Source organism: Pipistrellus hanaki (genome assembly GCF_964339955.1).
Source record: "Pipistrellus hanaki genome assembly, chromosome: 17".
Classification (NCBI taxonomy): domain Eukaryota; kingdom Metazoa; phylum Chordata; class Mammalia; order Chiroptera; family Vespertilionidae; genus Pipistrellus; species Pipistrellus hanaki.
This window is the reverse complement of record NC_140519.1, coordinates 25412678-25429518: the sequence shown is the minus strand read 5'-3', so window position 1 is coordinate 25429518 and position 16841 is coordinate 25412678. Positions and strand designations below refer to the sequence as shown.

The following is a 16841-nucleotide window of genomic DNA, read 5'->3' as shown; positions in this document are numbered from 1 at the left end:
GAGAATGAAAGTCTGTTAAGAAAACTTATTCTCATTGGATTAGATCCCAAATTAGGTTCAAAAATAGATGTATAAAATAAATGTATGTGGCTTTTTATACAAAAACTAGGGGCTCAGTACATGAATTTGTGCACCTTGAAGGAAACTAGGAGCTGTGAGGCTGTGGTAGGCACAGGGGCAGGCTTCGGCCCATCCTCCATGCCCCTGCCTGGCCCCTCCCGCTGCAGCCCCTGGTCCCCTGTCTGCCGGCAGACCCACTCCCACTGCTGCCACTCTCACACGCTGATGGTGCCAGCCTGCTTTCACCTGCTGATGGCATGGAGTGATTGGGGCCAGCACCATCAGCGGGTGTGAGCAGTGGCTGCTGCTCCAATCACCCCTTCCAAGCAGGGGGAGGTGGAGAAGTCCTCAGGGGTGATAGGGACCAGCAGCAGTGTGAGCAGAGCCAGTGCTGGCAGAGGGTGTGAACAGCATCTCCAGTGCAGGTAGCAGATGCAAGTGGGACCAGCAGGTGCAATTGCTGAGTGGGACTGCAGTGCATGGAAGCAAAGAATTTTCAGTAACCACCAGAGGCTCACCCCAATAACAGTGACCGGTACCCCGCCTTGGTCTGGCACCCCTGCTCACCTTCACCGTCCCGCCATGGCCAATGCCTGCCATATTCTGCACACAGTCCCTGGTGGTCAGCACAAATCATAGTGAGCGGTTGTTCGGTTGTTCCCACCATTTGGTCTATTTGCATATTAACCTTTTATTATATAGGATGACATGTTGACCCATTGTCACCAGGCCTTGATATTTGGGTTATTTTCCCAATAGTGGTGATAAATTTGCTCTATCTTTTGACATTTTCCTGTCTCTTTTCCCATGGAACCAGTAACAGCCATTTATAAAATAACTGATATGGTTTGTACTCTAATTGGTGGCCAGAGAAGAGGATGAAATAATTGGTCCAGTGGATGTAAAATGTATGAGCTGGGCAGTCTGATTGAATAATGCACCTGTCGATTAGGGAAACACATTTCATCCTTACCTGCTAGTAGCTTCTCCTACTTCCCCCGCACTCACCTAGTCATTTTAAGCATTTCCTTTTCCATTTTCCACTCTGATTTTACCAACCAGATACCTATGGCTTTTTGCAATGTCCATTATCCATTATTTCTGACTGGGCTAGATAATTGCCCGTGGTTAGTGTAAATATAAAGCCAGAATATACTAGGTACACTTTCTTTCCACAGATGGCTGGATCAAGGGGAAGATGATGGTAAAATTGTCAGAGAACTGTATGCCAGGGATAACAATATCGTCTCTGCAAGTGAGTGTCATGTACACACATTTCTGGAAGAACTCTATTGTATGATGATTGAGGAGAGCGTGGCTCTGCAGAAATTAATGGCCCTCTCTTCCCTTTATATCCTCAGGGCAGAAGCTCGAACGCAATAGAAAGGAAACAGTAAGACTTTATTTTTGGCTTAAACATTATTTGGTAGAGTGTTCAAGTAGCTATTGATGTGTTAAAAGATAACATTATAGGATGTTTGGTAAGGGGTATTTCTTAGTAATTTTCTTCTCTTTGTCTTTTCGTATTGATTAAAAAAATTTTTTTTTTATTTAGTGGGCTGCAGAAAGTTGGAAGTTTATGAAGGGAAATACTCTTCAGTTCTACAACAAGCTTACCAGAGGGTTTGTCCGTCTGCATCCAGATGGCACAGTTGATGCAGTTGGAGAGAAGACAGACAAATATGGTAAAATCACTGGGCAAAGCATGTGGTGCTGTGGTGGTTTTGGGAGCTGGAGAAAGACAGATTTCTAGACCTAGTTTAATTTACAGTTTTGCTTCTTCTTTTTCAGATGTCTTTATACCAGTATTGGGTCATTTAAATAATTCACTATCTGCATTAATACAAATGATCAATAGATGGCAGGCCTTAACTCTGGGCAGAAAATGTCATTGACCAGAGCACTGCACCATGAAAACAATATTTAATATTACTAAATTGAAGATTAAAATGTAGGAAATTAACATTATAATTGTTCATAGAAAGCCACAATGTAGCTCTTACACAGTGTGGTCATTTAAGGAATTAAGTGCTACTCAATACTGAGTGCCTGTCCTGTTCAAAACATAATTTTAAATAATTTGAGGGCCACAGAAATAACTAAGACATTATTTTGAATTCCAGAGATTCAAAATGTAATGATGAAGACAAAATTTAATAACATCCCACACCTTGTAATGCCCAGGATTATCTAGAAATATGCATCAACATGATTTAATTTTATGAAGATTCTTATTTTTTAGCCATTAAGATGAATTTTATTAAGGAGACAAAAATAAGTTAGAGCTTAATTAGGCAGAAAGCCTTCCATTTGGAGTGATTTGTAGAACTAATAATGTAAGTCCTTCACTTTTGGAAATATGACTTTAAATTAATATAAGAGAATTTCAATATACAGTGAAATCCTTTTAAAAATTGAAATAGTAGAGTTAATCTCTTCATCAGACCTAATTCTTAACTAAAAGCTTTTGCCAATGAATTAATTGAAATAAAAATATAAAGGTAGACCTAGCTAGTTTGGCTCAGTGGATAGAGCATCAGCCTGAGGACTGAAGGATTCCAAGTTCGATTCCAGTCAAAGGTACATGTCTGGGTTGCAGGTTTGATCCCTAGTAGGAGGCATGCAAGAGGCAGCTAATCAATGATTCTCTCTCCTCATTGATGTTTCAATCTCTCTCTCCCTCTCCCTTCCTCTCTAAAATCAATAAAAAAAAATATAAAGAGAGTTTATTCATTGCACTTGTTAACTCTAGATGAATATACACATAGAAGGTGAATAAGTAAAGCAAATACGTAAATAATTCCATGTTAAAAATTGGGATTTAAGGAACCGAAATCACTCAATGACTACCGTAATTCTGCTTCATTTGTTATATGTTGACTATGCTCAAAGTTTTGAGTTAATGCAAAATGAGCTATGTTGACAGTGGTGAAGAAGGAAAGATTGGTTTATTTTTAAAATATATATTTTATTCATTTCATAGAGGGAAAGAGAAATTGAAACATCAATGGTGAGAGAGAATCATTGATTGGCTGCCTCGATCCTACTGGGAATTGAGCCCACAACCCCATAGCTTAAGTTAACTAATTTATCTAAAGGATATTTCTTGAGCACCCTCTATATTCTAGGAACTCTTCTAAGTTCTGTTATATAACTGTACACAGAGTAGACAAAAATTTATGCTTCAAAAGCTTAAATTTTAAGATAAAAGATATATAAAAGTACACTGAGAATAAAAAGCAGGAAGTATATAACGAAAGAATCTTTGTCATCACAATCATATGAACCAGTCACCAATGCCCAAATCATATGTAATTACTTTTGCAGTATATTATTTTATTTTATCCCAAATCTCTGAGATTTATAGAATGGTAAGGTGTTTTTACACTAGGATTATTTATCTTCCTGGCACCACTAGTGGTTATTTTTTTGGGGGGGGAAGGGGGCATGGAGCTTGTCTCAGAAGTTTAGCATGGGAAGGGATTAAAGATTTTCCCTGGACATTCCACCAAATTGCCAAGCAAGATATAGATAATCAACGGCTACTGACATTCTACCTTTTCACTAATTAAAAATATTCAACTGAGAGATATTATTAGGAGACTTCAATGTATAATTGAATAACAAAAAATCCTTAAAACTGTGAATTAATTGCTATACTTAAAATGTTTTCCAGGTCTCTTTGATATTATTTACAACAAAGGAAATATATGCATATTCCAAAGTCATGAAATAAGGCATCTTTCTCTTGCTCTTAACAATGGCTTTGTCACTGGAATGGTAAGTAGTAATTTTCCTATTTGTCATATATCAATAGCATTGTATTTATATATAACATATTTTTGCATAAGGTACTTTTATAAGATTATCGAATTATATTTTCCTTTGGTTTTTACTTTCTTCATTCTGTTTTTTTTAAAAAAATAATATATTTTATTGATTTTTTTACGGAGAGGAAGGGAGAAGGATAGAGAGTTAGAAACATCGATGAGAGATATTGATCAGCTGCCTCCTGCACACCCCCTACTGGGGATGTGCCCACAACCTAGGTACATGCCCTTGACCGGAATCAAACCTGGGACCTTTCAGTCTGCTGGCCGACACTCTATCTTCTGAGCCAAACCGGTTTCAGCTCATTCTGTTTTGTCTCACTAATTTTTGAGATTCTAATGCATACATGTTCCTAAATGTCTACAATTAGAATTTAGACCCAAACCAAAAAGCAGACCACTTCTCTGATAACATTCAAAATTTTGGTAAGCCTCCCAAAGGACTTGTCAAAGACCCTTTCAGTGTTACTGTTATTTGGAAACAGAATCCTATAATTTCATGTAATTATGCTTTGTATTGCTTAGTTGTGCTTGAAATGCACAAATATAGAAAACTATCTTTAAAAGTCCATGCATAGCTGAAACCGGTTTGGCTCAGTGGATAAAGTGTCGGTCTGCGAACTGAAAAATCCCGGGTTTGATTCCCGTCAAGGGCACGTACCTTGGTTGCAGGCACATCCCCAGTGGGGGAGTGCAAGAGGCAGCTGATCAATGTTTCTCTCTCATCGACGTTTCTAACTCTCTCTCCCTCTCAATTCCTCTCTGTGTAAAATCAATAAAATATATTTAATAAATAAATAAAAGTCCATGCATATTATGTATTTTGAAAAGTGAGACAGCATTACTGTCATATGCTATTTTATGTGCTTAATAGGTGTTATAAATTTTAGTCTTTACATCTACCATATGAGAGAATCCATTATTATGCCAACTTAACAGAAAGAGGAACCTGAAGTATAGGAGGATTACGTGAGCTGCCCAAATCTCAGAGCTAGTAAGTGGGAAAGCAGGAATTGAACACAGGCCATCAGACTCCAGCTCTCATGTGACAGCTTCCTCATATCTGTATATATAAAAGCCAAGCAACCAGAACAACTGGAACTACCAGAATGACTGGTTGCCATGATGCACACTGCACCTGGCCAACTGGCCCAATGAGGGCAGGGCCAACCGGCCAACCTCCTGTGGCCCTCCCCACCAGGCCGGCTGGCTGGACACCACCCATGTATGAATTTGTGTACCAGGCCTCTAATAATTTTTACATAATATTACATGATGATTTTAAATTCACAGCATGTTATTTAACTAAGGGAAATTAATAATTATTGAAAAAATCTTATGTGATTTGTGTCACCAAAATTTAGGCTAAGTGGTTAATTAGTCAAACTTCCTCCATGAAGTCTTTTCCCCTCTGCCCCAGATTTAGCAAGGTGCCTTCTGTACTATGCTTCATAGCACATTCTGCCCTGTATAGGTCCTGGTCATAGTAAGTGCTTAATAAATAGGAATGTAGTGGATGTGGAATCTACTCAATTAAATTGAGTTTAACAAATGTTCTACTGCTTTATTTTTCTAAAATCAAATTAATACTATCTCAAAGTTCCTTGGTTGATGAGATATATTCCAGCCTAGTTATTATGAGAATCGTCTTGTTACACACAAGATTTCACATGGAATCGGGTCTCGGAATGTCTGGACAGCCCTCTTAGCTTAGGGCCACACTGGTCACTGGTAAAGTACTCATCAAACAAGATAGTTTCTTGAAGGTCATTAGCTCTGTTGCTCATCTACCATACCTACACAAGGGAACTTAGCCTATGACCCTAGTGTCATGGGTCAAGCCATTCAAGAGGCACCCAAGACTCCTTCCTTTTCAGGCCCAAATACCTTCTGGGGTACTGAGGGGAGATAGGATAAGACCTCAAACAGTACCCCCAAACAAGGAATGTCTCCCTGTAGCAAAACGTCCTTGATTTGTTTATTTCTTTTAAAGTAAAACACATGTGTCCATTTTAGCTTTTGGTCTCAGGTAGTCTCTCTCGAGTTAGGAAGACACAAATGAAGAAGTAAAAAAATAAACAATGATAAAATACATATCAACATATCATTAAATTATCCTGTTGTGGAATTATTTTTATTGTTACCCAATAGTCTACCATAGGTTCTGAGAATCAGGAGAAAAAGAAAGTTCTTGGGGAAAGACGCTGGAAATTATGTCAGGGAATCAAAACTATTAAATTACAAAGACTTGAGATTATACAAATAGTTCAAGAGTGCTGTAGAATGGAGTAGACCTCTACATACATGTAATGTCAAAACGTTTTAAATTTACTCTCTATTGTTAATTCAAAGGATTTCCCCCTTTTCTTTCAGGCTAGTGGTGGAGCCGCTACTGAGCTACGGGTGCGTTATCAGCCCAACCGCTGTGCACTTCTTGAGTCAGCACAGGTTCCTGGGCACACAGTTATCTTTGACTCTCATGGCAAAATAGCTGATGAATCATCAACAGGCTATGCGGGCCTTTCAAAAGAATTTGTGGTTTTAGTCAAGGTAAAATGGAGGAAAGTCACTAAAGTTTATATTGCTGAGCCTACTTTCTTTTGCTCTGTTAAGGAAAGCTCTTGAATGGAATCATATGGGGTAATCAGATGTCTTCTCACGAGGTGGCATTGATGCCTGTTGCCTTTTATTTACCCAGACTGAAAGGCCATAGGGATCATAACAGCAGCAACAAACCGATGGGAGTACATGTGGCTAATTTCAGTCTCCAACCTCTAAGGAGGTCAACGGCATCTTGTGACTCAAAGTTCCTTCCCTAAATCACACTTTTATTATATGGTTGACCCAAGACCCTCAAACAAACAAAAACACTCCTATCAGGTATTACATTAAGGGTTTAGACATTAAATCTCTCTGAAGGCCACAGACCTCTCTATGTAATATTAAATTCTTTACTACCTAACTCCCATCGGCAGTGTAGGCAAGTATCCATTTCATTGACTCAAGTGTTGAGTATGGTCCTTACAAAATAACATCTGACAATTTTCTAGGGGGAATAACATATAATTTTAGCTTTATTTATTTTTTAATTACTAGTGTGGGTTACCTTTCTTTATGTTTATACACCATTTGTCTTTTGTGACTTATGTGTTTATGTATTTTATCCATTTTTTCTACAGTGTTAGTGTATTTTTAATTAATTTTAAAGAACTATTTATATCTTCCTTTTAAGCTGTTGATTGCATAAAATTTTCTTAAACATACCTTATATATTTAATATATCTTTTATTCATTTATTTATTATATGAATACATTTAACTAATATTCATACAATGCATTTTATGATTCAGGTACTCTGCTAGCAGAATATTCTGTTTTATATTAGTATTAAAACAATTTTTAATAATGATTGTAAATTTATTAAGAGAAGTGTTTGTGGTTTGTATCGTTTTTTAAAAATTGAATTTATTGCCAAAACCGGTTTGGCTCAGTGGATAGAGCGTCGGCCTGTGGACTGAAAGGTCCCAGGTTCAATTCCAGTCAAGGGCATGTACCTTGGTTGTGGTCACATCTCCAGTGGGGGGTGTGCAAGAGGCAGCTAATCGATGATTCTCTCTCATCGATGTTTTTAACTCTCTATCCCTCTCTTCTCCTTTCTGTAAAAAAAAAAAAATCAATAAAATATATTAAGAAGTTATAAATAAAATTGAATTTATTGGGGTGACATTGGTTTATAAAACCATACAGGTTTCAAGTATACAACTCAACAAAACACCATCTGCACAATGCATGGTGTGCCCATCATCCCAAGCAAAGTCTCTTTTCACCCTCATTTCCCCCACCCCTTTGCTCACCTCCACCTCCACCTCCTGCCCACCCCCTTTCCTCTGACTGTCACTACACTGCTGTCTGTCTCTATGTGGAATATATATATGTGTATATATGTTTTGTATCTTTAAAATCTCTGCAGCATCTGATGCTGACCTTCACACTCTTAATAAAAAATGATTCATGTAAATCAGGAGTCTACCAGATAACCTCCTTTATTTTTGCTCAGTTTTGCATTGCAGTTAAGCTATTTGGTATTTTCTTTTGCTCGTTTAAAAATATTTTTATTGATTTCACAGAGGAAGAGAGAAGGGGAGAGAGAGATAGAAACACAGGTGATGAGAGAGAATCATTGATTGGCTGCCTCCTGCACTCCCCACACTGGGGATTGAGCCCACAACCCAGCATGTGCCCTGACCGGGAATGGAACCGTGACATCCAGGTTCATAGGTTGGCACACAACCACTTTGCATGCCAGCCGGGCATTCTTTGCTCATTTTTAATCACCGAGCTGCTGGTAAGATCCTGGTCACTGCAGCTCCTATAAGAGAGTGGCCTCTATTGCCACCTTCCTCACGCAATACATGAGCTTATTATTTATTGCTTTTCTATTCTGCTTGTTGCTCTGAAGGGTGTGTTCCTCAACAGTGCTGTGGTTCTGCTTGCCACAAGCCTGTGCCAAGCCTTGTGTCTCCAGCCGGATGGCAGCTGCACTGGAGTGGGCAACCAGTCTGAAAAATCCTACTGGAAAGTGCATAAAATCAGCGCTGGGGTCTGCATGTTTGAAAGTGTGAAAAAAGCACGGATGTATCTGAGGATCAAAGATGGCCAGTGTGATGGAACAGTAAGCATCTGTTCTTATTATTCTCAGCAAATGTTTAAGCCATTTGCCAATAATATATAAGAGAATAGCAGTTTCTTAACATTTCCTTTTTTAAGTTTTAACCTGGAAATAGGGCCTTATATATGGTGGTCTCCCTTAGCTAGTGTTTTTAATGAGTGGGGACAGCAGCTGAATGCTTGGTATGATTGGAGAGGAATCTGGACCCTTTAGACACTATTTCTGAAACATAATGTGTGTACAAATCACCTGGGAATTGTGTTAGAAAGCAGGGATATCTTAGACTGCAGTGGGACTGTGTGCTTGCATTTCTAATAACAACCAGCTGTTGATGAGTTGGTCTGCAAACCACACTTTGAGAACCAAGGTACTAGAAAGTCTCAGTTCAACAGTATTTCCTAGCTGCTGTTTTTGGTGCCTGAATTGCCACCAATGGAAACCCTGTACTTTGAATAAGGAAGCAATTGTAAATTCTAAGTATTAAGGGCTCTTCTTTAGCACCTTAGGAGGGGAAGTGGGAGGCAACTAACATGACATCTTTTATAGATTTATAATTTTCCTATGGATTGAGTGGCAAAAGGATAATACTTTCAACTTACCAATTAATGCTTCATGTATCGGTTCTTATTTGAAACAGTTTAAACTATTTTTCGGATAATCTCAGAAATGCTCCCTCTCCCCTACTCCCCTACCAGTGTAAGCTCTGCCTGTGTGGGAGAGTTTGCATGAGCTTCTGGGTTCCTGTCTTGAGCAGACTGGTGAGTCTGCACTGATGTTCACAGGACAAAAGAGAAAAGCATGTGCACACAACACATTTAATTAGCGTCCTTGGTGGACTCACCAGAGGGTTGTAAAGGGCTATATCCCACTTCACAGAAGAGGGAGTCTTGCTTCAGAAACAGTGTCAGACTTATCGTCTTTAAACTGGTAAGTGGACTAACTGAGATAAAAAAAACAGGTAACAGGCCTGGTTTTGAAGCTCAGTTGGTTAGAGAATCATCCAGATATAACAAGGTTGTGGGTTTGATTCCCAGTACAATAATCAACCGATGCATGCACAAATAAGTGGAAAACAATCTCTCTCTCTCTCTCTGTACCTTAGGAAGTAGCCTTTCCTTCGTATCACCAACATCCACATAGCATACAAACCTTTCTCTTCTGGGACTCTTACATCTTATAAGAAAACTTTCTTAAGGCCATCAAATGTGAACAAAGTGACATTTCTAATATTCAATTATAAATGGCATTAAAAAAGAGAGGTGATTTTGATTATCTGATATAGAGATGACTTCTAGGCTTCTAAGTCTTGAATTTTTGTTATATAGTCTTTGAGCGATTTGTGTGAACTCGATTTACTGGTAGCAATTCAATCCAGAAAATGTGGACTAGCCCAGAAAATTAGTTTATGTTTATTAGTAAATATAAATAAACTTTATGGCAAAAGTTCCCCGTTTTTCATCATTATGCTATTTCCTGAAAGGAAAATTTCACAATTCACTATTCTCTCTTCGCCTACAGATGGGCAACACTGAGACAGAAATAGCTTCTCTGTGATTCCGAGCTCTTTTGTCCAAGGTGTGTACCTTTGCCTCAGCCACTCCAATGGTCTCTGTTTCTGGATCTTATAGACCAGAGTCAAGTGCATAGAGGCAATTCATGTAACAGTGTCTAGATTTGTCATGAGGATTTGAAAATGAAGCAAAATTATATCCTTGTGAGCTGACTGGTTTTAAATCCTGTCCTTCAGAGTTTGCTCGTAGTTACAAAATCATGTTATATTGGTTGCAGGGCACAGGAGATAGTGACTGTCATTTTAAAATTAAGAAGAACTTGGAAAATGCATCTGTAAGCCTGGAAACTACAAAGAGCCCAGGGTTGTTTGTTGGACTCCAGTCAGATGGGCAGGTGAAACCAGTTGTTTATACCAAGCATGGGAATGTTTTCTTCTACCCACAAGTCATCAAATGTACGTTTACTCTGAAATATTTTGTTGTTTTGCTTCATGATGGTTATGCACCCTGATATTTTCATCATTTTTTTTTTCTCAGCAAATTTCTGGTTGCTATTCTAGAAGCAGTACAAAAAACAACAGCAACCCTATAATAACGACCACTTACCTCAAATTCTGGTATTTAATATTTGGTATGAAGATTTTGCTACATCAAGTCCCTTTATAGTTTTTTAAATTGGTGTGCAATTGTTTGTGGGTGTGTATCTCTGTGAGTGTGTGTCTGTGTGCATGTGTGCTTGTATTTTATTTGAGAATATCTCCATATACACTTAGAGGGGATGTGGCTATTAGAAACATTCTCAGATTAATTGCTATTAATTTTTTATAATCACAGTAGGAAAGGAGGTTGGAAAAAATTAACACAAATGTTATTTGAATTAAAAATAGAATTTGAAAAGAAGTCTAAGGAGAGGACAGGAATGTGAGTATTTTTAAACTGATTTTTTTCGTATCTAAGTTTAGGGCCTCTAGCAAATTAAAGTAAGAATCTGAAATCTTTACATAAACAATTTAAACTTAGAATGTACTTGCTTGAACACCACAATGAGGCAACTCTGTTGTGTTCTTAAACTATTTCAAAATATAGTTTGCAGTTTAATTTGTCCCTGCTGTAGTTCCATAAATGTAGGCTTAATCAAAATCCTGATGATTTTCTTAGTAGTCTGACTCTTATTTAACTTCTCTTTTTCTTATCAAAGTCTGCCTATTCTTTTCTTATCAAAGTCTGTATATATATATATACTCATGTAAAGTTTGTATATATATTATCACTATATGCATCAATTCCTTTTTAGCTTTTAGTTGCCATATTTAAAAGTTTGCTAATTATTGGGCTAGTATACCTTAGCTCACTGCCATCTACACCACCACGCCCTCTGTGCTCTGTGTTTCCACAACCTGGCACAGAGCGGCACTCCTACTCAACAAACTGGGCATGCCATCTGTCTCAGCAGCTCTGGAGGGAAACAGATGACGAGAGAGAAAGCAGAAAGATGCAGGGTGGTGTAGAAGAAAAAGCAGTGAGAAATAGCTAGCAGCCGACAGCACACATGTGGGAAGAGCACAGGGAGAAAGAAAAACTCATACAAAGGAGAGGATAGGGTAATGAAGCAAAGATGACAAATGAAAGAGATAGCACTGATTAGAAAAGAAGATGAGTAGAAGAAAAAATAAATTGTGATAATACACAAAAGAGATAATAAATGGGTCAGCCGAGGGTATTAGTACCAGTAGAACCACTAGAAACAAAAGTATCCTTTCTTTTTTTTTTTAAAAAAAAAATATATTATTGATTTTTTACAGAGAGGAAGGGAGAGGGATAGAGAGTTAGAAACATCAATCAGCTGCCTCCTGCACACTCCCCACTGGGTATGTGCCCGCAACCAAGGTACATGCCCTTGACTGGAGTCAAACCCGGGACCCTTGAGTCCGCAGGCCAACGCTCTATCCACTGAACAAAACCGGTCAAGGCAAAAGTATTCTTTCTTACAAGGTATAATAGTTCTATTATAGAGATGGATGATCTGAGTTTTCTTCTCTACTTACCAGCTGTATTAATATAAAGAGTTTTGGTTTCTATATCTGAGTAACTGGGGTAATAGTAACATCTTTTCTATCTGCCCCACAGAGCTGTTGGGGACCAAGTGAGTTAAGTGTCTGGGAAAGTCCTTGTCTCAGTGATAATAGCTAACTATTACAGACAGTTATTTTGTGCTAGCCACTGCCAAGTACAGGTTACATCATTCAACATGATTTTGAAAAGTAGGCATACTATTTTTTATTGTCTTTTGAGACTGCACTCTGATTATTTGATAATTTGCTTCATAATGGTTATACACCCTGATATTGTCATCATTTTTTTTTTCTCAGCAAATTTCTGCTGTTAGGCTCTTTCTGGTTGCTATTCTAGAAGCAGTAAAAAAAAAAACCTCCCTATAATAACAACCACATACCTCAAATTCTGGTATTTAATACTTGGTATGAAGATTTTGCTACATCAAGCCCCTTTATAGTTTTTTAAATTGGGTGTGCAGTTGTGTATGTGTGTGTATCTCTGTGAGTGTGGGTCTGTGTGCATGTGTGCTTGTATTATATTAATTAGATCGTGATAAAATGCACCCTAAATTATACTTTTTCTTTCCTCTTCATAAGCTAATTTATCTTAGCATACATACTTCCTGTTTTCTGATTTTCCTTTTAATGTTTTAAAGTTGTTTTTTTTTTTTTTTTTTTTAAACCAGCATTAATCTCTGCATTATAAATAAACCATATGGAAAAATATATCTTACAGGGTTTGGTGTTGAAGAATGTATTATTATCTGAAACTTTATCTTATAATCCTTGAAGGATATATATCTGACGATATGAACATCGGCAGTTCAGACACCAGTGTTATAATAGTCTGTGCCATCACTCCATAAGATTAATTTTTGTTAATTCCTGTTAGCCATACCTCTGAGGTTATGCCTTCTCATGCTAACATATATTTTATGAGTCATCTTAACTTATTGACTGTAATCACGGTATCAAGAAATAGCTGGTATTATTTCTTATTATATAAAATCAGACATCTATATCATTTTTTTTGTTGCTGACGATCCCTCTATTTTCTGACAGTCATAGTTTGAATTACTATAATTTAAAAATGGCTGTACTATGACTAATCCCTAAGAATAAAACACAAACTTAAACTTTGAAATTCTAAATACAAATAGTACTCCTGAGCATGGACTATAAAATTGGAATTATTATTCAGCTAGGTTGTGATATCTATTCCTGAACAAGACATCAAAACAACTTGCCTCGAAATAAAAGGCAGTAAAATAGCGAATGTTTTCATCATTTCTAAGTATGGGTATATTTATTTGATTCTTATATTTTAGTACAGTCACATGAAGTATTGTTTAAATGAAGTTTTAGTCAGTTTACCCTTTCTTAAAAAAATATATTTTATTGATTTTTTACAGAGAGGAAGGGAGAGGGGGGATAGAGAGCCAGAAACATCGATGTGAGAGAAACATCGACCAGCTGCCTTCTGCACACCCCTTACTGCGAATGTGCCCGCAACCAATGTACATGTCCTTGACCGGAATCGAATCTGGGACCCCTCAGTCCACAGACCAGCGCTCTATCCACTGAGCCAGACTGGTTTCAGCAAGTCAGTTTACCCTTTTGATGAAGGCAAAGTAGCAGATTATCAAAGGAGTTCCTGTTTATAATCTATAAAAAGTATCTTGAATAAGTCCTTTGATTCATGCTGTGACGTTAAATTATTGCTTTGATTTATAAAGCAGTGAGTAGATTTCGTAGGAATACCATTTATGCACAGCCTGCTGCTAAGAATAAAAAGTCATTTTCTGGTAACTATGTAATACAGAATAAAAAGATTAGACTAGGCATTGAAATGGAAATAATAGCAAAACTTAAACTTGCATAGTTTAAACATATGGTGAGTTTTCTGAGAAGAAGCAAGTGATTTTGAAAGGATGATCTCCTTTAAAATCTTAATTTCAGTTGGCAGAGAAAACCCAATGGGCATGTCTGCAACACCCAGGAAAGAAGAGGAAAAGATCCAGGAGTCAAGACATCAGCGAGAAATACCACCCGAATCTGGGGCCAGAGGTTTCTCGCTCTCTTCAGCTGCAGGTAAGCAGCAGTTTCATTTTTAGTTTTTCTTCTTCCGGTTTGTTTGTCTGCACTGGTTCTTTGTGAACACCTCAAGAAGAACGCCAAGCTATTCTTATAATATAGGTTACGTTATAGCATATGAACTAGCTTTTAAGCTGTTATCTTACCTTTTTTTATGCTTTGGCTCTATATTGCAAAACATACATATATTTAAAAACTAGAGGCCCAGTGCACGAAATTTGTGCAAGGGCCTTGGCCCTGGCCCCTGCCTGCCACCAATGCTGCCATGGCTGGGGGGGGCCTCTGCCATGGCCCCCACCTGCTGCATCTTTATCTGGAAAGAAGGACATCCGGAAGGATGTCTGGTCTAATTACATATTACACTTTTTTTTTTAATTATAGATGTGTTTATTTCTTTACCTTGAATTCAATGATCACTCCTGAATGATGACTTGAAAAGAAGATAGCATGACATCATATTGAACTATTACCTACAAAATATCTTATGAATATATTTTATAAATAACAGCAAATTCTCACCAAAGTCTAAACAACAACAAAAATAAACTCCTTAATTTCTCTGATATAGAAAATGAGGCACAAACCTTTAGGCCTCAGAGGTTTGGATTTTTAGTTTTTAGTTTTAGTCTGTTTGATCATTTTTCTCACTCTCTTTTTTAAATTTTATTGATTTTTAACAGCGAGGAAGAGAGAGGGATAGAGAGTTAGAAACATCTATGAGAGAGAATCATAGATTAGCTGCCTCTTGGTTGTGGGCACATCACTAGAGATGTGCCCGCAACCAAGGTATGTGCCCTTGTCTGGAATCAAACCTGGGACCTTTCAGTCCATGGGCCAATGCTCTATCCACTGAGCCAAACCGGTTTTGGCTTTTTCCCACTCTTAAATGTATTATCTTTTCTGAATGATATCTGACAAATTCTGTGCCTCAGAATCTAGCATCTTTGGGTAAACTGACATAGTGACCACTGTCTCTGAACCATTTTTTAAAAAAATAAAAATGAACCATTTTTTAAATCAATCTTAGGAAATAGATAAATTATAATGTTACCTTTAAAATGTACTTTTTGAAAATCAGTTATTGGGTGTGCTTTCTTTTTTATTTCAGATAGCAACAGAAAATAGATGTCTCTTTCTGACAGCCCTATGATACTATCATATCAATCAGAGAAAAGAGAAATGAGCCTTTTGAATTTTGCAGTACGGACAAGGCCCAGTGTTATATTTCCATGTCAAGTCATGAATCCATGGAGCAGTGGGACAAATCACATTGCGTGAGAAACATGTGCTTAGTTAAAATTTTTCTCACAGGGAGAATTCGATCTTGTGTCAGGAGGCATGGAACCTCAATCTGAGATGGCCACCTCAAGTTAAATTTGACTTGGCTAAAAATAGCATGCTAGCTGAAATATCTGGGAGTAGATACATTTTTCTGAGTAGCAAAACATTTAAGAGAAAACAATCTATGTATTTTATGAAAATTTGTTCTGGAGAAGACATTTAAAAAAATTTACCATTGTTCAGTGGGGGAACAAAAGGAGACATATGTACTACTATTTGTAATACTTTAAACAAACAAACAAAATATGGTGAAAGAAAAAAGAAAAAATTTACCATTGTTAATTTTCTTTAAAATTTAAGGTGCACAAGATGCTGATTTGATACATTTATATATTGCACTATGATTGCCATTGTAGGATTAGCCCCTCTATCATGTCATATAATTATTATTTCGTTTTTTATGATAAGATTAAGATTAGTCTCTTAGTAAGTTTGATATTTATAATAAGATGTTGTCTATAATTGATATACTATACATTAAATCTCCAAGTCTTATTAATCTACTAGCTAGAAGTTTGCACCCTTAAATATGGTTCCCTTTTGTCCCATCCTTGCTGTTGATAACTACCATTTCACTTTCTGTTTTTACAAGTTTGGCTCTCTTTCTCCACCCCTCCTCCCCCGTCTATAAGTGATATAAATGTCCTCAAGTTCCACCCATGTTGTTACAAATGGCAGGATTTCCTTCTTTCTCATGGCTGAATAATATTTCTGTATATATCCAGAAGTGGGATGTCTGGTTCATGTGAAGAAATATCCAGGTCATGCTAGGTACAAAATAAAATTTAAGTCATTATAAAAAGACATAATTTCTTTATTGTAGTTAATGGCAATACTACATGTTATGGCAATAGAAATGGAGAATGGGCCAGGAATTGAGAAAAGGGAGACTTTATTAATTAAGCTGTTTAACTTTGTGTTTAGACATTAAATCCTGAAAATCTAGATGGTAAAGGTTTCCTAATGCAAATGTCATCTACAATATGCCCATGATTTGTTTAAATTTTGCCTTCTGTGATTGCAGTAAAAATGGTTTTTATAAGTATCCTTCAGGTGGGGAAAAATGTCTTTACATATTAATATTACTTAAAAGACTGATTCATTACTGAGTGATCAGATCATGATTCTCTTTCTACTTCTATCAAGCATTGGTTAAAACTTATTTATTGTGAGAAATACCTTCCTCTTTGTTTTGCAATTTAGCACTTATGCTAGATAGATTTGGGTTATGTTAATTCATATAAAAATAAATTAGTAGAAAAATACTTTAGAAAACTCATAA

General features: G+C 37.0%; 1 protein-coding gene across 1 annotated transcript in view; it reads left to right on the top strand.

Moving 5' to 3' along the window:
* The window catches only part of RP1 (RP1 axonemal microtubule associated), a 73363-nt gene extending 57007 nt beyond the window's left edge, over positions 1-16356 (top strand). Inside the window, exons 10-18 of the mRNA XM_084864901.1 lie at positions 1239-1315; positions 1422-1453; positions 1616-1745; positions 3737-3840; positions 6264-6440; positions 8350-8562; positions 10348-10525; positions 14084-14215; positions 15327-16356. Coding sequence (XP_084721027.1) covers positions 1239-1315; positions 1422-1453; positions 1616-1745; positions 3737-3840; positions 6264-6440; positions 8350-8562; positions 10348-10525; positions 14084-14215; positions 15327-15343 — 1060 coding nt within the window. The 3' untranslated portion in view covers positions 15344-16356. The remainder of the gene's footprint in view (positions 1-1238; positions 1316-1421; positions 1454-1615; positions 1746-3736; positions 3841-6263; positions 6441-8349; positions 8563-10347; positions 10526-14083; positions 14216-15326) is intronic.
* Positions 16357-16841: the final 485 nt, after the last annotated feature.